Here is a 22,935-nt window from a genome sequence, read left to right on the forward strand (position 1 = left end):
AATTCTGAAATATGGCAAAATAAATCCATGAGTGTTTATAAAAAGGAATGAGAGGGAGAGACTGAGTACAATGCTAATCTATTTTAGTCAGTTTTCTAGTGCTTACAAGAAATTTGTGGTTGTCTAGTGGATTTTGCTTTTTGATTACCTTAAATATTAACAACACACTGAAGTTTGTTTTGATGGAAAAGACATAATACTATAGAAAAAACATGAGCCACATCCATATTTAATAAACTATGACTCAGCAGCAATATTTATAAAATGCTGCATGGAGTTTATTCATTTTTATAAAGACTTTGTAGTGAGTTATTTACAAAACTATGACAATGTGGCTGGAACCTAAAATGGTGATATTTCTGCCTCCTTTTCTTCATCTTCAGCAATTACAGTTTCTTCATCTTCTTTAAGTAGCTTAATACCTTCAACAAAGAAACAAATCAAATTATTAAGAAAACTGCTATTTGCAACATGAAATATGAGAGACTTAGCTTGTCTATACTGGTCAGAAGAGAATCATGATTTGAATTTTAAAAAGCAAAATCACTAAACACAAAAGCTTCAAGACAGCATCTGTTTCTGATTGGATACAACAACGGAGGAAATATATTTGGTGTTTGCCTCACATTGACACCACTCTTCTTGCTATCATTTTACATGGGGAAAGGTTCTCCACAAGAACAAAGCATATTTGCCTGTATTGTGAAGCTCCTTGTACCCTCCTGTGTTTAACAGGAACTTTCTGAGGGTGATTTCCATAGGGTCAAATGGTTTCTATCACTAAAAAGGTAAAGGTTCCCCCGCACATGCGTGCTAGTCGTTTCCAACTCTAGGGGCCGGTGCTCATCTCTGTTTCAAAGCTGAAGAGCCAGCACTTGTCCAAGGACGTCTCCATGGTCATGTGGCCGGCATGACTAGACACCAAAGGCACACGGAACACTGTTACCTTCCCACCGTAGTGGTCCCTATTTTTCTACTTGCATTTTTACGTGCTTTCGAACTGCTAGGTTGGCAGAAGCTGGAACGAGTAACAGGCGCTCACTCTGTTATGAAGAACTCAGGATTCGACCCGCCAAACTGCTGACCTTCTGATCAACAAGCTCAGCGTCCTAACCCACTGAGCCACCACGTTCCACTTTCTATCACTACCAGGGCTCAAATTAAAGCCATAGGTTCAAATTCCAAATAAGTTGTTGTACATTTTTAAAACCAAATCATTCCTGGATCTTAGGTTTATATATTCCTAGCAACAATAAAATATGGCTTTTAATTGGGTGGCTAATGGGAGAAGAGGAAAAATCAAAAGATGAATATGGATTTTTCCTCAATATTTTGTTTCTAAATTGTGAAAGGGATGGGTTTAATTATTTAGTTAAATAACTAAAAGTGTGGATGTATGTGTCCACAAATGAGATTCAACACTGCAAGTGGTGCTTTCCATTCTACCAATATAGGTTCCAAGCACTTCATTCTTTAGTCTGCATAGACATCTGAAAGGGAGCAGTGCTGAAATTGATACTCAGCCTGGTTGAAGCTGCCATTCATTCACTGCTGGACTTTTGGAGGAGGATAAATGACAGAGAAGCACAGGTAAGAAGTGCAAAAAAGTCCTTGGTATAGCCTACTCTGCACTCTCCTTTCCTCTTTCTTCATAAACAAAGGAATAAAAATGAGTATTTTATTAGTAAATGGTTTATGGTATTATTGATGAAAAACACAATCAATTTAGTGTTGCTTTTACATTTTGTGAAAAAGATATGTGTGAAAGATAAAAAAATATGTATAGTGACAGCCATACTGTGTGATAGTTAATGCCATGGTGACACAGTGGTTAGAATGCAGTATTATAGGCTAATTCTGCCAAATGCCAGGAGTTCGAGTCTCACCAGGCTCCAGCTGGAACTTTTTTTTTTTGGTCATCAAGTTTTTGACACCTTGCTAGGCAACTGGTAGTACTCGGATGTTGTCATATCCTAAAAGTGGTAAAATGGGTGAAAAGTTTGAAAAGCCCTGTTTTAGAGACTTGCAAACGTAGCTCATTTTCCATGTGGGCAGTATTCAGTTTTAAGCAGCTCTTCCCACTTATGGACTTCCTCTCTAAAAGTTAGGTTTTTAATTCAGTTGTTTATTGAAATCCTACTACTACAAAGTCTGTTCCAAGCCTAGAAAACTTCCTCCAAGCCATTTTTCTTTCTTCATAGTTGGCTATATCCAACATTTTTAAAATCATATCCCAAAAAAGGATAGCACATGTAACAAGCCTGTCTTTATAAACTGCTAGACATTTTTAAGGACAGTATCTATGCAATCCTATAAATATTGTCTGGACATGAAATGAAAATCAATTGACTTCCGGTGGCAGCGCGGCGCCGGAGACAGCCCTTGCGGGCTGCCCGCGGCTCAGCTGTGTTATTTCCACCCGAAACAGCGCCGATCAGCTGTTCGGGTGGATTTGAAGCCCCCTCCTCGGGAGAAGAGGAGGGGGTGAGCCCCCAGGTAGGGGTTGAGTTCTCCGGGGCCGCCTGAGCTTAAAGCTTGGGCGGCTGAAGGATTGAACTCCCCCGTAGCCTGGGTTGCTCCCAGCTGGTCAGCGTCTCTGCTCCGTGATTTCTGGAGCGGAGCCAGGCGTTTGCAACCACCCCTGCCAGAAGGAAAGACCATGGAATAAAAGGAGCAGGCAGAGCAGTACAGGAGGAAAAGGTGAAGAGGACTTTTATGGCTGCTTTCTAGCTTAATGGATTTTATAAATTTAAAAGTGAAAGTGCGTAGTAAGTGAAAGTAAAGATGGCGGCTAAACCTTCCCCAAAAGCTCTCAGGAGTGCTGGAACTACTCCGATGCAACAGTCATCATTACAAGCGTTGCTTCTTCCTGATGTATTGACACCGAAGGATCTACAAGATGCTCTTGAAAAATATGCCCAGGTAATTCTGGAAACAATGGGTGATAAATTTGCAAAGATGGAGGAGAAGTTGGAGAAATTGGAGGAGAGAATAGAAGAGAGGATGGAAGAGAAGTTCAGAGTGATGAAGGTAGACATTTTGTCTTCAGTGTATAGAGTGGCTGAATGTGTGGAAGATTTGGAGGAAAAAGTGGAAGATTTGACTCAAAAGAATGCCATATTAGAAGCAAAAGTACTGGAGAATGAAGATTTAAGAGAAAAAATGGATACAGAACTGAGTCTTGCTCAATATTTCCAGATGCAATATGCTGTTAGAATCAGAGGTTTAAAAGAGAATATTAAGGAAGACCTAAAGCAGTTGATTTCTGAGGCTCTGGAAGTAGTATTGAATCAGCCAGCATCTGAAATAAAGGGAGGCATGGATAAAGTGTTTCGTGTGAATTCATGGATTGCTAGACAGAGAAAGTTACCTAGAGATGTGGTGGTTTATTTTGTAAAGAGTGAAATTAGAGATGAAGTTATTCAAGCTGCCTATGGTACTAAAGTTGTGATTGCTGATCAAGAAGTTTTGGTTCTAAAAGAAATTCCTCCAAAGATTTTAAGGAGAAGGAAGGATTTTACATTTTTAGTGCAAGAGCTCAAGCAACGAGATATAAGGTTCAGATGGGAGATTCCAGTTGGGTTGATGGTGATGTATGAAGGTAAAAGGCACCGTTTGGCCACTGTGATGCAGGCGCGTGATTTTTACAATAATGTTTTAAAAGCAACCCCTCTATCACTTCTGGAAGCTGCAAAGGGATCTGGAGAAGGAGAACATCAAGAGGCTGAAGATGGACAGACAGAGGAGAATGGTGCTGGAGGAGATCAAGCCATAACCTCTTTGGATGATTCTGGAGAGCAGAGGGAGACGCGTGCTGCTTTAAAACGATCAAAGAAAAATAAAAGAAAAATGTACTTACAGCCAAGCAGTGGGAGGAGTACGGCCTAAAAAAGATAGTCCTATTTAAGCAGTGCTCCAAGAGCTTTGGGATGATATGTATGGCAATTAAATTTTTAACTTGGAACGTTAATGGACTGAATTCATCACAGAAGAGGAAGAAAGTTTTTCAATATTAATGATCAACAACAAGCTGACTTTTTTAGTTTACTTTATACGAAGTTTGCCCAGTTGGATTAAAATTTTTTTTATTTTTATGAGGGATTGGAATGGTGTTTTGGATGTACAGATGGACAAGGCTGGAGCTTTTAAGCGTGTCCCAAGTCATGTTAGACTGCCTAAATCCTTTTTTGAAATGAAGGATGACTTGGAACTGTGAGATATTTGGCGTGAAAGACATTTGCAAGAAAAGGATTATACTTTCTTTTTTCTGATAGATATCAATTCTTTTTTCAGGATCGATTTTATTTTGTTGACTAATGACTTTTTTTTTAAGGATGAATGTAAACAGTGGATAAAGGTTTTTTTTTTAAATTATTATGAATAAGGGCACCTCTATGGACATGGTTTGGGATGCTAGCAAGGCCTATATGAGAGGGGTGTTGATATATATGAATAATAAATTTAGATGTGCTGTGGAAGCTAGGAGGAAAGAATTGGAGAATGAAATAAAGGAAAAAGAAAAGGCTTTGATTTTGAATCCAGAGGATGTGAAGTTTAAGGAGGCTATTAAACTGTTAAGAGGAATGGTTTGAGTATATCCAGAATAAATATGGGACAAATGGATTGAGTATATCCAGAACAAATATGGGACTAAAAAGTTTATGTAGTATTTGAATAAGTCTTCCCTTCTTTTCTCTTTTTCTTTTTTCTTATTTTATATATTTTATATTAATAGTGTTTGTAGTTATCCTATATGAGCTAGAGAGTGATAGATTTTAGAATTTACGGTTGTTAGCATATGGTTGTTTATGATTCTTTTTTTTTGTTTTTTATACCTTGTACTTAGCTCTGGGAAGTCGGGGGGGGAGGGGGGAGGGGAAAGGAGGGAGGGATAGGGGAGGGGTAGGGGGGATTGTTAAAAATAAAATGTATGATAAAACTTTTCAATAAAAAAAAATCAATTGCATAAATGTCTTAAATGCATTTTACATCTAGAAGGCCTATCAAGATGTAATGGCATTTGTAATTGTTTTTTATTAAAATAATAATAGATAAAAATCTAACAGGAAAGCTGTTTCACACAACATGAATTTTAATTTAATTTTAATTTTATTATATTTATATACTGCCCTTTCCCGAAGGACTCAGGGCGGTTTACAGGGTATTTAAAATCAGCAATACAAAATACAAAAGTTAAAAAACAATTTAAAAGGATTAAATTATCCCTTAAAATAAAAACCCCAGTTAAAAATTCTCAGCCTGGGCCGGAGAGCTCAAAGAGCCAGGTCTTCAGGTCCCGGCGGAATGAATGAAGGTCGGGGGCAGTCCTAAGCTCCATGGGCAGCTGGTTCCAGAGGGCAGGCACACCCACAGAGAAGGCCCTCCCCCTGGGTGTTATCCGCTGGCGGTCTTTTACCAGCGGCACCCTGAGGAGACCCTCCCTGTGTGAGCGCACATAATGAACATAGAAGCACCAAGCCATTTTGGATAACATGTTATGTAAATCTGAATATTCTTCAGGTGCAATGTGACTTGCCACATTGTATTAACAAGTGCTACTGAATGAACAGCATGATAAAGATATTTAGAGGTATCACTATACTATAATGATTAATGCCTCCTTAAGTAACACCAGCTGCCTGCAATTAGTGCAGGTTCGCATCCCACCAGGCTCAAGGTTGACTCAGCCTTCCATCCTTCCGAGGTAGGTAAAATGAGGACCCAGATTGTTGGGGGCAATTAAGCTGACTTTGTAATAATGCCGCTTGGGGTGTGTGTGAAAGCCCTAATAAGCAGGCATATACATAGAATGAAGGCTACTGCTAAGCTTGTAAGCCGCCCTGAGTCTTCGGAGAAGGGCGGGATATAAATGGAATTAAAATAAAATAAAAAAATAAAAATTAAACAAAGGCTTCACTGATTTTCTCTGTTAGTTATATATAAGCTGGTTGAGGGACATCAGTCTAAGGCCAAACTACTTTGGTATGTTAATAAATCAACTTCTAAATATTTCCTGCCAGTGGGTTTTTAACTTGCCAAAGATGTGTTGATTCTGCGATATTTTCTCAAACAGAAAAAAAGCTGTTCCACCCAGAGTGGAATTTGTTTACTTCAGCATTCAAACCAAGGGGGAAGATTGTCAGATTGCTAGTACCCTTCAAGGGTGCCTAAATGAAAGTATTGGATTAAAACTGAAACATGAATGAATGTATGTTATTCAAGACTAGAAAGTGCTTGACAGGAGATATATTTAATAGCTGAGAGATTCTAATCCTGGTTGTTATCACGGGACATAATTAAAGGAATATATGTATCTTCTCTCTTCTTCTCACACAGACTGAAAACCAAAGAGATACAGTAACATCTACAACTAACAGCGTTTCAAAATAATTTACACAACTAGCAATCACATTATTATCTAGTCACACCCATAGTTAATGCTTGGCAATTAGTAAGCTATTGTTTGGCACTAACACTAATTTACCCAAACATGTAAAATGGAAGGTCTTCATTAGAATATAAGGAAGGTGCAGATCTATAAAGTGAATTATTCTTCACCTAGAAAATGCCCAAGTACTAGTTGTAGTTCACTCTCTCTTTCTCTCACACACACTCCTTTTTATTACTAATCTTCATTTTTTCAGTCTTTTCAGCAGAATTCAGCTGAAAAAGTCAGTCTCTTAAACTTAATTTGTTGGGTTACTAGGGGAGATGTGAGAACTCAGAACTTGAGTACAACCTGTATTATTGTTGCTGCCTAATATAAGTTGCATTTGAAGTATGTCAACCTTTAGCCTTTAAACTAGCAATATGAATCTAATTCCTTGATCCAACAAATGATTACTTAGTTTTATATATACCCTAGCAAGCCAACCCTAGCCTAAAGGCAGGACTGCTCAGTCCAAGGATTTGGAATTAGAAATCTTCAATGACCATACGGAAGACAATGATACCACCAAAATCCTGCAAGATTTCGATTCTTTCTCTTGCTTCATACTTAAAAAAATCCTCCATTTTAACAGAATGGGTCAAAATTCCTTTCCCATTAAATATTAACATCTGATTGAGAACTAGAGAACCGCTCTTAAGAACATAGTAACATTTTCATTCCATACATTGCAGGAATATCTGAAAAGCTCAGGAAAATTTTCAACCAGCACAAGATAAATGTACACTTAGTGTTTTCTTGAACCCAAGAATACATTAAGGCAGAAGCAAAAAACTGGGCAATGTGATATATGCAACACAATGCAGTGAGACACGTGCAGATCATAAGTGAAATAAAATAACCACTTCATAAGCATATAGCCAATATAGGAGATCAAACCTATCAGGCCAACATTCAGCTGTCCATCTGCATTTGAAAGACAAAGGTCATTCTTTTGAAGACAGCAAAGTCCACATTTTGGATAGAGAGGATCATTGGTTTAAAAGAGCTGTAAAAAATCGTTTATGTTGATATAGAGCAGCCCTCTCTCAACAGAGGGGGAGGGATAAGACACCACCTATCTCCAGTCTACAATGCAGCTCTTGTAGAAGTGCCAAGAAGATTCCACAACCAACTGCACTCTGAGGGTAAGGATAACCCCCCAAGGGGCCTCAAGACCCTCACAGAGAGTGCTAACAGACCAGATGACTGCAAAGAAATACAATCCAACCATCCCTCCCTCAGATACCCTCCTCCCCAATCACAACTGATGAAATTTCTTGGATGAGAAACAAAATGTATTGTTCTTCTTCCCCAAGGAAAAAACAGTCCAGTTGCCTTTTGGAAAAGGTATGTTTCAGACCCTCTTGTCCTCTTTCCTTTGACCTTTTCATTATCTGTGTGGATCAGAGGACACATCTTAAACCAGAGATTATAAAAGACTGCATTTAGTATAGCCTATAGCACCTGACCATTTCTGTTAGGTACACACCTGTCCTGCCACCTGATTGGCTAACCCGTCCAGCAGGAATTCCTGGACACTGGGTTGGGTGACCAGGGCAAGTGCGGGAGATTAGAGCTAGCGGGTTGGCTAGTGTCAGGAGCTCCGGGAATATATATATTGGCCACCAGGCAGGTAAGGCCAGTTCGGCCACGTCTACCAGAAATAAACGGATAAAACACAACCTGTCTCCGTGTGATCTCTCACCACACCGGACACAACAGTGGCGATGAAGGTGGGATCGGTGGAACAGCAGAGAAGAAAAGATGCGAGAACAGGCAGCGCACAGAGCAGGAAATTCAAAGAGCCATCAGCAGCACCAGCCCCGCGATCGGACAAGCGAGAATGGCACAAGTCGGCTCAATAAGAGAATTCGACCCCAGGCACCCGAAAGATTGGGAAGAGTACATAGGCCAAGTCGAGGGATACATGCTGGTAAATGGCATCACGGAGGATCGGAAGAAGGCCGCCGCATTGCTGACGATCAGCGGAACGCCGGTTTACCGGGTCGCCGTGGGATTATGCCAGCCAGTGACAGTTGCCAGCGTCTCGTATGCCGACCTCTTGGGGAAGCTGCGAGAACATTTCACCCCCAAACGATCTGAACTCTTCTGGAGGAGGATTTTCGAAAGGCGAAACCAGAAACCGGGGGAATCAATAACGGAGTTCGTGGCCGCAGTGAGGGAAGCCGCACTCCGTTGTAAGTACGATAACCTAGAGGTGCGCATCAGGGACAGAGTGGTCCTAGGCCTACGCGATGAACAACTACAAAACAGAATAATAGCCAAACCCACAAGGAACTTACAAGAAGTCCTCGATGAACTGCTGACGTACGAAGCCACTGGCCAACGCGACCCCCCCCCACAACAGCAACGGCACGGCTGGATCCATCCACCAAGAGTGCCTTGTGGACGGTGGGGTGGAGGACTACCCATGGGAGACGGACATCAACGAGGTTGCCCGGCGATTCGGAAAGGGCACAGTGAGAACATCCCGTGCGGACGACACCGACCGAACCAGAAGACCACCATCATCCCAACAAACAAGACCACCAAGGGAAGGCCAGAACAGGCACAGGGACTCTGAACCCAAATGCGGAAGCTGTGGGGGAAATCACCCCCGCGCAGGCTGCCGATTCCAAAACGCAAAATGCAGGAATTGCGGCAAAACCGGCCACATCCAGAGCATCTGCAGAAGCAAACCGCGAGAAAACCTCCATGACATCGACGCCTGGGCCACAGGTAAGGTAACCCCCGGTGATAGTGGCAAAGAGACCCACAGGCCACAGGCACAAACCCCTAACCGGGGGACGGTTGAGGCCGTCAATCAAGTGCTTAGCCCCAAACTATAAATTGAGGTCTGTTTGCAGGGCATCCCCTGCAGAATGGAGGTGGATTCCGGGGCTGCGGTGTCCATAATCTCAAGAGAAACACTGGCGCGCATCGAGACTAGAAGTGGCCGCCGGGTCCCCATCAAACATACACACATCCAGCTGGCAGACTTCCAAAAGACACCCATAAAAGTGCGGGGAATAGCCACCCTTGAAGTCAGCTTTAAGAGTTTTAGGGGGCCGCTCGAACTATTAGTCACCAAGGGTCGGAGAACCAGTCTAATCGGCCTCAACTGGTTCAGGCCACTAGGTATCTGGGTCGGGGGAATTAACCTTACAGTCCATCTGTGATAACTACGCAGACGTCTTCGATGACACACTGGGCAAATACAAGGGGCCGCCTATCAGTTTAAAACTAGACCCCACAGTACCTCCCATAAGAATTAAGGCTAGGAGGGTGCCCTTCGCACTCAAACAAAAAATAGAAACCGAACTAGACAAACTAGTAGGCCAGGGAGTGCTAGAACCGGTAAAAGGGGGCCCCTGGGAAACGCCTATCGTCACCCCTCTAAAACCCAACAGGGACGTGAGGATTTGCGCCGATTATAAAGCCACATTAAACCAAGCTTTAAATCAGCATGCTTACCCAGTCCCGACGGTGAAGTAGGTCCTCGCGACCATCCAGAACGGCGCCATCTTTGCTAAACTCGATTTAGCGCAGGCGTATTTGCAACTAACAGTCACCAGGGAGGCAGCAGATGCTCAAATGATAGTCACCCACAAGGGGGCATTCCGAGTCAACAGACTGCAATTCGGCATAGCAACAGCCCCAGGTATTTTCCAAGAAGTGATGGAGAGGACCTTAAAAGGTATACCTGGGGTGTGTCCCTATTTTGACGACGTATTGATAGCAGGGGAAAATGAGGGAGTTTTAGCTGAAAGATTGGAAAGGGTATTGGAGAGATTTAGAGCTCCAGGACTCAAGTTAAAAAAAGGGAAGTGCTCCATTGGAGTAGCATCCACTGAATTTTTGGGATACAGGATTGATGCCCAGGGCATACACCCAACAGAAGAAAAAATAAAGGCCATCAAAGCAGCCCCAGAACCCAAAAATAAGGTGGAGTTACAAGCATTCTTGGGTCTCATAAATTTCTACCATGCGTTCCTACCACACAAAGCCGCCATAGCTGAACCAACTGCACAGGCTATTAGACAAAAAAAACCACATGGCAGTGGCTAGAACAACTCAAAAAAAGCTTTCAAACATTAAAGGACATACTATCCAGGAGGCCCACAGTCACCCACTTCATCGAGGGCAAACCAATTTGTTTAGCATGCAATGCATTGCCATATGGGGTGGGAGCAGTGATCAGCCACTGGGACAGTAACGGGGAACAAAGACCCATAGCATATTATTCCAGAACCCTGACCAAGGCACAGCGAAACTACGCACAAATAGACAAAGAGGCATTAGCAATCATGGCAGGAGTAAAGAAATTCCACGATTATTTATACGGGAAGAATTTCACAATATTTACTGACCACAAACCCCTGCTAGGCCTGTTCACCACGGATAGACAGACCCCCACAAATAATGTCACCAAGGATGTTGAGATGGTCAATATTCCTATCAGCCTACACATTCTCCATCCAATACAGACCAGGAAAAGAAATGGGTCATGCGGATGTATTAAGTAGATTACCCCTCCCAGACACTGACACAGACCCAGCCCCTGCGGGACAAATCCTAACAATAGAAGAACTCCCAGATTACCCCTTGACAGCTAAGGACATCACCATCGCCACCGGCAAAGACCCAGTGCTAAGCAGAGTGGTGACCTGGGTCCTAGGGGGGTGGAAATGGGGGAACCTGGAACCACAATTCCAGGCTTATATAAGGAGAAGGGACGAGATATCATCACACTTAGGCTGCCTATTATGGGGAAACAGGGTGATAGTGCCAGAAAAATTAAGGGAGAGAGTCATCAGTGAACTACATGAAGGACACCAGGGGATAGTGTGCATGAAAGCCCTGGCCAGAAGCCACCTATGGTGGCCAGGGCTGGACAAGGCCATCGAGGAGAGAGTAGCAGGGTGCTACCAATGCCAGAGGTCCAGACCCGAACAGGCTCATGCAACAGTCCACAGGTGGGAGGCAACACACAACCCCTGGTCCCGCATACACATTGACTACGCAGGGCCATTCCAGGGTCAAACATTCTTGATTGTGGTCGATAGCTATTCCCGGTAGTTAGAGGTGGTACCTGTCAAAAACACGACGTCAACCAAGACAATACAGGTTCTGAGGGGACTCTTTGCCACTCATGAGTTACTGCTAAGCTTGTAAGCCGCCCTGAGTTTTCAGAGAAGGGTGGGATATAAATGGAATAAAAAAAAAACTTGACGTGATTGTATCTGACAATGGCCCTCAATTCACATCTAATGAATTTCAGGACTTCCTCAAGGCCAATTGGATTAGGCACGCAACATCGGCTCCCTTCCACCCCTCCAGCAACGGATTGGCAGAGAGGAACGTGAGGACCACCAAAGACGCACTACGCCAGATCATTGTTGGTGATTGGCCCCAAAGACTGGTACAGTTCTTGCTGGCACAACACACTACACCGTGCACAGCAACCGGAAAAAGCCCAGCAGAAATGAGGTGGGGCAGGAGACTCACGATCAAATTAGATAGGCTCCACCCAGACAGGGCAACGGTGGATACAGAACAGGACTGCACGGCCAGGACATTGAACATTGGGGACTTAGTATGGGCCAGGAACTACGGCCAAGGGGTGGACACAGGGAGTGGTGGTGGACAAGCTGGGCCCGCTATCGTACATTATAGAGGGGGAAGGGTCAGGAGACACATCGACCAACTCAGGAAAAGGGCCCCAGAGAATACCACACAAAAACAGACCCAGCAGCCACCAAATAACACACACATTGAACCACTCACTCTCCCAGACACCCCACCGCAACCCAACACAAGGGCTGTGGCCAAACCAACAGAGACAGGGGGACCCAGGGACGCCACAACCGAACCTGGGTCATCAGAGCCATCCACAGACACAGTGCAAAGAGAACCCACCGGATCCCCACAGCCAGCGGGGCACCAACAGATGAGGGAACAGCCTGTACCAATGAGGCCAGTCCAGGGGAGGGGCCTGGGACCAGATAGTCCACCAGGGAGATATCCTGCCAGGGCACACAGGCCCCCGGCATACCTAAAGGATTATATAAGGGGGTGAAGCAGTTAAGCATGGGCCACTAGGTAGAGAGCAGACTCAATTGGGGGGAAAGGGGTGTTAGGTACACACCTATCCAGCCACCTGATTGGCTAACCCGTCCGGCGGGAATTCCTGGACATCGGGTTGGGTGACCAGGGCAAGCGCGGGAGATTAGAGCTAGCGGGTTGGCTAGCATCAGGAGCTCCAGGAATATATATATTGGCCACCGGGCAGGTAAGGCCAGTTCGGCCACGTGTACCAGAAATAAACGGATAAAACACAACCTGTCTCCGCATGATCTCTCACCGCACCGGACACAACAATTTCACCACTGTAGAATAATAACAGTCCTAGGATACTAACCCGGGGGTGAATATGTTCCATTAATATCTACAGCAAGAACTTCATGGACTATTTAGTCTAATGAATTGTGTGCACTGTACTGCTGGTCATCACTATCTCTATATCTCCCAGTAAGAAAATAGGGTCTAATTACACAAAGATATCTAAGAATCCTCAGTGTTAATACTATTGCCTATTTGAACAAAATATGCCCCTCAGGCATAATTAGGAATTACTCATTGGTGCAAATAAAGATAAATAAAAATCAGCTATAAACCAACTCAACCCAACTTATCTTCCTGGCCAGTTAAAGAGCAGAGTCAGAATGATATTTTTTAAAAATTAATATTGTTTGAATTAAAAATTGATAAAAAAATAATTGCTAGTGAAATGAATAGTATTTATAAACTTAATTGATTCCCTCTGCCTATATACATCCAGAACATTTTCTCTCACACAAAAAAAAAATCCAATAAATTTACATACACCCATCTGAAATAAAGTCTGTTTGTAACAATCTAGGCATAGAAAACTGCTGAAAAGATTGAATGACTAATAGCTTTATTTTTCATACTTCCCGTCTACATAATATTTCAGGTCTTGTACTAAGAAAGTGGTCTTGAAGACTACTTAATTCCAAGACACCCAGAGCTTTTTATGCCGCAATTAGTTCTCAGATAAACTGGAAACTGTTGCATTTCCAATCTTTCTGTTACTATTTTCATTACTAAACATAGAACGGTTTTAGAATTTTGCCTCCTTTGCTTTTTTCATACATAGTTCACTCTCTTTCTTGAAGAAACTTTATTTCAGAAACACACACACACACACACATTGAAAGCTTCATCTTAAATGGGAATAGTTTAAAAACAGCTTATTTTTTAAAGCTTCTTGTGAGGAAAAGCATTTGGCAGAAAGTTACATCACTGGGACTATTAATTAAGTGATACATGAAATAAACTGCTGTTAGTTTGCACTCTGGGATATTATCTTTTCCTACAATCTTGGCGGCTGTTTCAGAGAAAAAAAGTAAGAAACATACACTGAGCTATAATAAAAAAAGAAGAGAGTTATTAAATGAATCCATTTGGCAGTTTGATGTAGTGCTAAGTGCTTGGTCTAGAAAGCAGGAGTTTGAGTCCTGCCTCAGGGGTGAAAAGCTGGTTGGATACCTTGGGTCAGTCAATCTCTCCCAGCCCAAGAGCTCTTCACAGAGTTGTTGGGGAAAATAGGAGGCAGGGTGATTAGATAGTTTCATCACCTTGAGTTATATATAAAAAGGTGGAATAAAAATCTAATCATTGTTCTAACAATTCCACATGAAAGCCAGATTGAAAATAAATAATAAAGATGAATTACTGAAAAGATATTTTGATTTTTATTTGCAACAATAGCTATGTGAAGGATATTTTGATGGCATTAAATAATATAATCATAGTACACTTTATCATTCACTTGTTCATACCTACTGTTGATTTATATGAGGATTAGCTTAACATTACCAAGTGTAAATAATGTTCTAGTGTTCAACTACTAGTGCAACTCTAATACAGTGCTGCAATCCTATAGTTTTGTATTGCTGGCTGAACTTGTAAATACATATTTTTTTAATTTTAATTCCATTTATATCCCGCCCTTCTCCGAAGACTCAGGGTGGCTTACAAGCTTAGCAGTAGCCTTCATTCTATGTATATGCCTGCTTATTGGGGCTTTCACACACACCCCAAGCGGCATTATTACAAAGTCAGCTTAATTGCCCCCAACAATCTGGGTCCTCATTTTACCTACCTCGGAAGGATGGAAGGCTGAGTCAACCTTGAGCCTGGTGGGATGCGAACCTGAACTAATTGCAGGCAGCTGGTGTTGCTTAAGGAGGCATTAGCCCACTGCTCCACCAAGGCTCTATACTTTGTGTTGTGCTGTGATTATAGCCAGGTCAAAGTCAACTCAAATACCAGCATTCTTTCCATCATTCTTGAATGGTCTTCAAACATTTCAAAGCACTCAGAAGTTGAATCAATGAATCACTCAACTTGATTCAATATCCCACCAATAGATGCAAACCAAAATTTGTTCAATGTAAATATAGCTTATCCTCTTCTTCATATCAAATTTCTACATTAATTTCTAAACCAACTTGCAGCATCTCTTCACAGCGTATAGAATCAGTGCCATCATCTATCATTCTAGGACAGCTACTGCTGATGATTTTGTGTCTTAAACTTTTAAAAATATGACATAGGGCCAGGCTGTTGCCTTTCTGTAAGGACATCTATCCATTCTAGGGTTTATAACCACCTAATCCCTTTCCCTAAATATTGCTATCTGATAGCCCTGACGTTCAGCAGGCTTCTACTTCTTTAAGGCTTTGCACACTTGGCTTTCCCCCCAAGCACTAGGAGGAGATTAGATAATTGCATATTAGAAATTTGATTTGGCACCAGGGTTTGTTGCTTTAATATTTTAAGAAGTTTCATTTTATAGTTTAATATGATTTTTATTATAACAATTTTTAATTGCAAGCCACCCAAAAGTGGCTCTCGCTAAGAGTTTATAGCTCTCTCTAAGGGTTTATAGAGTCAGCATATTGCCCCAACAGTCTGGATCCTCATTTACCAACCATGGAGGGATGGAAGGCTGAGTCAACCTTAGCTACTGAGGATTGAACTCCTGGCAGTGAACTGAATTAGCCTGCAATACTGCATTCTCACCTCTGCACCACCACCAGAATACTGCAAGGCAAATGCTGATTCAGCTACAGCATTTGGTATCTGACTTACTTGCAATGGATCTGAATCTTGCACCAGCATACATATCAAAAGTGGACAAAGAAATATTAGTGTGATGGTAGTAGATACCTCTCCATGGGAAATATTAGGCAGATGAGTCTAACATTATAGTAAGCTGTTCCTTTTCATTGGATCCCAATATACTTTGATACAATTCATTTTTGACAGATATATAACATGTATAAATTATTTGGGAAAATACCAGTGTAAATGTATGAAAATCTATTTTGACACTATGTTATACACATTTTTCTAATTTTAAGTGAGCACTTAAATTGTTTACAAATATGTTCACTTAAAGTATCAGTTTATAATGGATGAAAATTGTGTTTAGCTGTTTTTAAATTTGACTTTTTTTAAAACAAATGTTCACCTCATTTGCAAATCAAATGTAAGAACTTTACATTTGTATCTCAGCACAGGCAAATATGTAAATAATGTAGTTTGTATCATAAAGCCACAGTGCATATTTTGTCATTTGTCACTTCTTCCCTGTACACATACATCCACACTTATGGAAGGAATTTAAGTGTTTAGGCAGCTTCCCCAATCTTTGCATCCTTTAAATCAGAAGTCCACATCCTTTTGGGCACCAGAGACCCATTCCGTGGAGAGAGGGTTTTTTTTATTGACCAGAGGGGGTGTGGTTTTGTGTGCTGACTGCATCCTGTGGATGGGGCTTTCCTTATTTGTGTAGACCAGTTGTTGGCATGCTGCGGCCCAATATTGGTCCATAGACCAGAGGCATTGGGGACCCCTGTTCTAAATATACGGACTTCAAGTCCAGAATTCTCAGCAATGGTCATGCTAAGAATTGTGAGAGTTAAAGTTCATTTTTCAGGTGGAAGAATGATTGAATTTTAAAAGGGAAATCTAATTTTGAATCTGAATATTCGTCTATCTGCTGAATTAGGCTTGATGTCTCTCTCTTTTCTGGGAATGGAGGCTGTCATTTTTGACAGCTACACAAGTTTCTTTCAGTTCTGGGAGTAGATGCATCTGTTAAATTGGGCCAACTCAGGTACCGTACAGATAGTACTCGATTTATAATCATTTGTGACCATTAGAAATTACAATGGCACTGGAAAAAGTGACTTATGACAGTCCTTGCATTTATGACCATTGCAGCATCCCCATAACTACTGTATGTGATCAGAATTAGAGCTCTTGGTGACCAGCATGTACTGTATGAGAGTTGCAGCATCTTGGGATCATCATACAATTAATAGCTGGTTTCTGACAAGCAAAGTCAATGAAGAAAGCCATATTTCTTAACAACCTTGTGATTGTTAGAGCCTTCATGGAGCAGTGGGCTAATGCCTCCTTAAGTAACACCAGCTGCCTGCAATTAATGCAGGTTCGCATCCCACCAGGCTCAAGGTTGACTCAGCCTTCCATCCTTCCGAGGTAGGTAAAATGAGGACCCAGATTGTTGGGGGCAATTAAGCTGACTTTGTAATAATGCCGCTTGGGGTGTGTGTGTGAAAGCCCTAATAAGCAGGCATATACATAGAATGAAGGCTACTGCTAAGCTTGTAAGCCGTCCTGAGTCTTCGGAGAAGGGCGGGATATAAATGGAATTAAAATAAATAAATAAATAAATAAATTTACTCAACAACTGCAGTGATTCATTTAACAACTCTTCCAAATGGTCATAAAAGCAGGCATGACTCACTTAACAACCTCCTTCTAGCAATGGAAATTCTGGACCCAATTGTCCTCATAAATCGAGCGTCACCTGTAGTTGAGAATTTTTCCCCTCTTTCTTCTTTTTCTCTTTCTTCTAACTAAGAACTAAAATGTTGAGGGGAAAAAGGGGGGAGGGATTTTTCAGTCTCTGACAAGGGCAATGTCTTTGGTAGAAAGCATGACACCAGGTGCTCTCTTTTAGCCAACACATTTGCAACTCCAGTGTAACACAAAAACTGAATGAAAATAGGGTTACTTGTATTCAGAACCTTTCCTCTTCTCCCAGTGTGGCTTTTAAAATAGTGGGTTAACTTACTGTGCCTTGTGCAACACTGAAGCACAAAGTGTGTTCCTAAGAAAATTAAGTTTTCAGTTTAATACACTATCAATGAACAGCCCCTTTGTTTCCTAGCTAGAGAGGGAAGAGCTTGCTGGAGAACACATACAGAAAGGATTGTGAAGCATGAAACAGCTGTGTTAATATGTTATAGGGCACATTACATGATACTGTACATTACAGGGTGAGACTGATCGAAAGCTGTGCATTAATGGAGCAAGGGAGGAAAAAAGAGGTTCGAGCGTGTGTGCCAGTGGATGAACACTGTCCAGCTTTCCTGCTGAGATGTGTTGCTGCAGTCTCCAGCAACCCTGGCTAACGGGAAGCTATAAAACACATGGGTGTCCAACTTTGTTTTGGCTTACCTGGGTTGCACTGAGTGAAGAGGAATTGTTTTGGGCCACATATAAAATATATAATATAATTAATGTATATAAATAACAAGGTTTTATTATTTATTTATTTATTTACATTTCACACCCATCTCCCTCAGAGAGAGGCTCTTATAAACCTTGTGTGGCTTCATCACTAGCCCATGTCCAGGGCAGACGGCCGATAGGCTGCGGGCTTGGACATGACTGCTATAGAAGCTTCTGAAACCAGCACTTTCAAGTACTTGTAGACTTGAGCGCCCTTCTTAAAAAAAGGAAACAGAAAAACAAATCTAGATCCTTTATGCAAATCTAGAAAACAAATCTAGATCCTTTAGTTATAGAGTGCTACTTTAAATCTGTTGACTCTTCTTGTTTAGATCTGCTTTACCTGCAAGTAGAGGAGGTGTGTTTATGGCAGGGGTATTTTTTCTTCTGGTTTTTTTCTGATCTTGCTCTGGTTTTTTGACATTATTTTTTGGTGATTTCTCAGAGAGGTCATACCTCATAAATAAATGGTCTGAAAGAATACCTGCAGAAATATAACAAATAGTAGCAATAAGACACTGTAGTTTCATCTTTTATGCATACATGGACTCATGCATATTTGGTTAAAACAAAACCTGCTCAATAAGATATTTTGGTTTTGATCTGGGAAATGCAATTAGTCTATTATATTTTTTCCAGATTAGACCTTTTCAGATAGAGTTTGATTATGAATTCCAGAATTCCCAGATATAACTACTAATGCTTTAAATCACAAACAGGATCTTTTGATACTAAGATAATTAACTTTCTTTTTACCATGTTTAAAATCTAAATAATTTTAAGGTTAATGTTCACTGAAATTAGGGGGATGCATATGCCTCATTGCTTCCTTGTCTATTTTCATGTTCTCAGATATAGCAAAGTTTATTATCTGAATATCCAGTATGATATCCACTCGTCTACATCAGGATCTTAAGAATTGTGGCATATAAAGCATTTAATTTAAAGTGTTTAAAATTAAAAAATAGCAGTTTCCTCCAAAAACATTGAGCAGAAGATGGGCACACTTCCACCTAAATACCCTGCAAGGTCTAAACTGGCAGTGGAATTTCCCAGGTTTTGCCGTTGTTATTAATGGGGATCTGAGATCAATATTAACTGTAGGTTTCATTTTGAAAACATCTTGGCCTAATGTCAAGCCTCTAAAAACCAGTAGGACAATTTCAGTTGTAACTAGCTTAGAGTTGTATCAAGATAATAGTAATTTCTATCCTCATAATGAATATTAAAATCCAATGCTAAGTAGAGCTACCATATTTGGACTTCAAAAATCTGAGAGAATCACACAGAAAGAGATACAGAAAACTCTGCATAAATTTGTGGACATCTAGCAGTTGCGTAAATTATGCAGTCTAAATATAAAAGCTGAAAATTGAAATGCAAGGTAATGCCAAAGGCTTGGAAGGATCGAGAGAGAAGTATGATAAGAACTTAGTATACTGTTTGGAAAAACAGGTACTGAAGGTACACAATACCATAACAACTTATTATAGCAACTGCCCACCCCCTACTATAGCATCCAAGGTAGCCTTTCTACAATGTTAATATGTACTCTGTTTTCTATGTCTGCATTCTCTGTCTTCCCAGAGATAGTATATGATCCAGAAGCCTATTTTATTAAGATACTCGGCTAAACAAAGGATGGTGTTCATTTTCACTTTAATACAACATGTAACTGAAACAGTCAGTCCCATTCCTTTACTAATGGCTGCTGAATCCTCTGTAGAAAATATTTGAACCAGGCTTCTGTCATTAGTAAAAAAGATGACTTTGATGGCACATAATATGATTGACATGTATTACATACAATATATTACATGCAATACATTAAAGTTAGGGAATTGCCAGTGAAAGATATGGTGTTATTCAGTTTGAATTCCATGCAGGTATCAATGGCAATAATCAGCAATGCTAACCTGCTATTGGTGGAGGAGTATTTATTGCTGGTGTGTCTTTTCTCTTTGGTTTTCTCTGTTCCAGATCATTTTTCTGAGAGATTTGATGAGTCTTCACTTTTCTTGGTATCCTCTTGAGTTCACAACTTTTGAGCAGCTGCTCAGAAAGATCATCTGTGGGTTGTTGGGATTTTTTTTAAAGAATAGTAGCCACAATCAAAACAGTCACATTAACATCAAATCTGGTTATCAGGAACTTAAGCATTAGGTTAACAAGGTCCTGAAAATACTTTTTAAAAGTTCAGTACAGTGACAACCAAGTATTCCTTAGAAAATGAAGCTGGAGGAAAGGAGATATTCAGAACACTTCCAAATGCTAAAGAAAAATACTAGGAAAATAATCTTCTTATAGGTGCAATTTTGGTTTGTTGGAAGAAAACCATGTCACCATTTTTCCTCTCACAAACTAATTATTATATGAATCACTGCACAGTGTCAAAAGCCAAAGGCAACATGGAATGAGTCTCAGATGTGTTTGAATAACAGGCCAAAAGAAGGCAATCTTGATTTTTGTGGGTCACTGAAATCTTTTTGCCACCATGTGGCTTGTTGGGACACATTTAGCAAACATTTGTGTAAACTCAGATCATTGAACTGAGGTAAAGTGAGATTCTGAAACATGAGCAAATATGAGTTTTGAGAAGTTAGGAAAATCTAAATATGTTTATTGAAGCAGCAGAAAGGACAATGTAGCTTTCTAAGGCAATTTGTTTTGAAAGAAACATCTCATCAGTCCCAAAATATTCACAGTAAAATTTACATTTCTCTTTAACCACATTGCTTATAAAATCATCTAATAAAGGCTTGCTTGGGGAAAATATATATACGACTGTATTAAACAAAAAAAATCTCAGTTTTTTATTCCCTTTTTGTTGTATGTTGGCTAAAATGGTGAAGGATGGAAGGAAGGAAGGAAGGAAGGAAGGAAGGAAGGAAGGAAGGAAGGAAGGAAGGAAGGAAGAAAGAAAGAAAGAAAGAAAGAAAGAAAGAAAAAGAAAGAAAGAAAGAAAGAAAGAAAGAAAGAGCTCTATCTATTACCCCTCCATATGGCATCTGATGTGTCACCAGAAGGTGCAGTCTATCAAGTTTCATGAGAAACAGTTGTTCTACTTAGGGGGAAGGGATACAGTGGGGATGGGGGACACTAAAGGGAAAGAGTGTCAATGGGCCAGACTTCATAATACAAAGACCTTTTCTCAAAAAGCCACAGATAATGACATCATCTCCCTAAAACTGACCCAAATGGTTACAGCAAGTCTCTTGCCCATCCAATCTGTCTTCAGACTTATCATGTGATGTCTCTACATATTCAGTTGACATCACTAAAGAAGGTTTTCTGCAAAAAATTCAGAAACGAGGTCAGACACGATGTGCAGGTGGTTAGATAACACATATCCCATGCCCACATTGTTCTTCTGATCCAGTTTAAAAACATTTCATCTCATGCCTTCCCATCACCACCCCTACATGCATACATATTTGTGTACATACATAAAAATACATTTTAATTCAACTAAAAAGTAGTATTTTGTAAATCCCCAACCAATACAAATCTGTCAATATAAAAATAATTATATTGCAAAGCGTGTTTCAATAACATGTGGGATGCTTTAGCAAAGGTAGAAATCTTGAGGAGCCCCTAACATTTTATGGAATTTAAAAATGTTCCCTGATATTGGTTTATGGGCCGTGATACATGGCTCCATAAATTTAATGTTGCCAACCAGTCACATTTAATGGCCACCCAGCTTCTTGGCAAGCTGCCTCATATACAGCCCATCATGGGCTGGTAGAACAAAAGCAAACAAAAAAAGATGAATCCAATAGCTATCTAAAGCTGGTGGATTGCATTTGGTTTCATGGATTACTGATTATGTAGATTCATCCTAATTCTTCAATCTCATTCTCTCTCTCTTTCCTTTGCATGCATGCATACACTTACATATATACATAATCCAATCACATTTTGAGCACCTTTTCATGCCAACATTCCATCGCTTACTATAAGGAAAGAAGAAATACTTCTGAAAATTGCCCTGTTTTTATTAACATAATAGCCAAGTTTAATCTTACATTTATCCTTATGTATTCCAGTGATTCCAGGAAGTATTTTTGTTTGTAAAAGAAAAGCAATTTTGGAAATTGAGAGAAATGTCTTAAAGCTTTTTGATGCTTGAAGTCAGCAATAAATAGCCTCCCTCCCCATACATACCCAAGTTATTTTGTCATCTGAGGCCAAAAGTACCAGAGGCACCTCTTTACTTCCCTTGTAACTAAAATACAATAATAAATATAATAATTAACAACCTGCTATTGTTTCATGACTCCCTAAATCTGAAGCAATCTTTTGTCTTAGCCAAATTAGCTCTGCAATTATGGGCCATACTCTCACAAATTTGGCATTTCACAAAAACACTTACCTGATCTTGGATGATCTCCAAAGCCTAGTTGGAACTGGAATGGGAGACTAATCAGGGATTCCAAAGTTACAACTGACATGTGAAAAAGAACAAAAATGAGAGAAGAAGACAACAGCAAACCAAGAAAATGAAATGAACATGTCCATGAAATCACCGGAACCAAGCTTTATTTGAAATTTATTTTACTTACTGTTGAGCATAGAATTTGAATCATAGGCTGCTTATTTGCTTTATGTTATAGTAGTAAATATAATCCCTCTTCGCCAAACTGGTCTCATCTGTTCTGTTTTAAAAGAGTAATCCTACCAATGGATAGACAAAATCATAAGCCCTTTTATATATTTTATTTCCAACAGTACCTTGGATTGGAGGACACAAAAAACTGGTAGGAGTTATATTACTTTGGGCCTCTTGGCTGAAGGGTGTAGTAAAAAAATGAAATTAAATCTGTAAACACATATGCCCAGAATATATTTCTGAGCAGAAAGCCATTCTG

The 22,935-nt window shown here is 40.5% G+C and overlaps 1 protein-coding gene across 1 annotated transcript; it reads right to left on the reverse strand.

Annotated features, from left to right (window-relative positions):
• Window positions 1-342: 342 nt before the first annotated feature.
• PPP1R17 (protein phosphatase 1 regulatory subunit 17) lies at window positions 343-21,339 on the reverse strand (the record flags this gene model as incomplete). The annotated part of the gene is made up of 4 exons (XM_083377876.1): window positions 343-422; window positions 18,408-18,548; window positions 19,981-20,133; window positions 21,258-21,339. 4 exons carry the CDS (start codon window positions 21,337-21,339, stop codon window positions 343-345), a joined length of 456 nt encoding a protein of 151 aa, XP_083234002.1.
• Window positions 21,340-22,935: the final 1,596 nt, after the last annotated feature.

Source organism: Vipera ursinii (assembly GCF_947247035.1).
Source record: "Vipera ursinii genome assembly, chromosome: Z".
NCBI lineage: Eukaryota > Metazoa > Chordata > Lepidosauria > Squamata > Viperidae > Vipera > Vipera ursinii.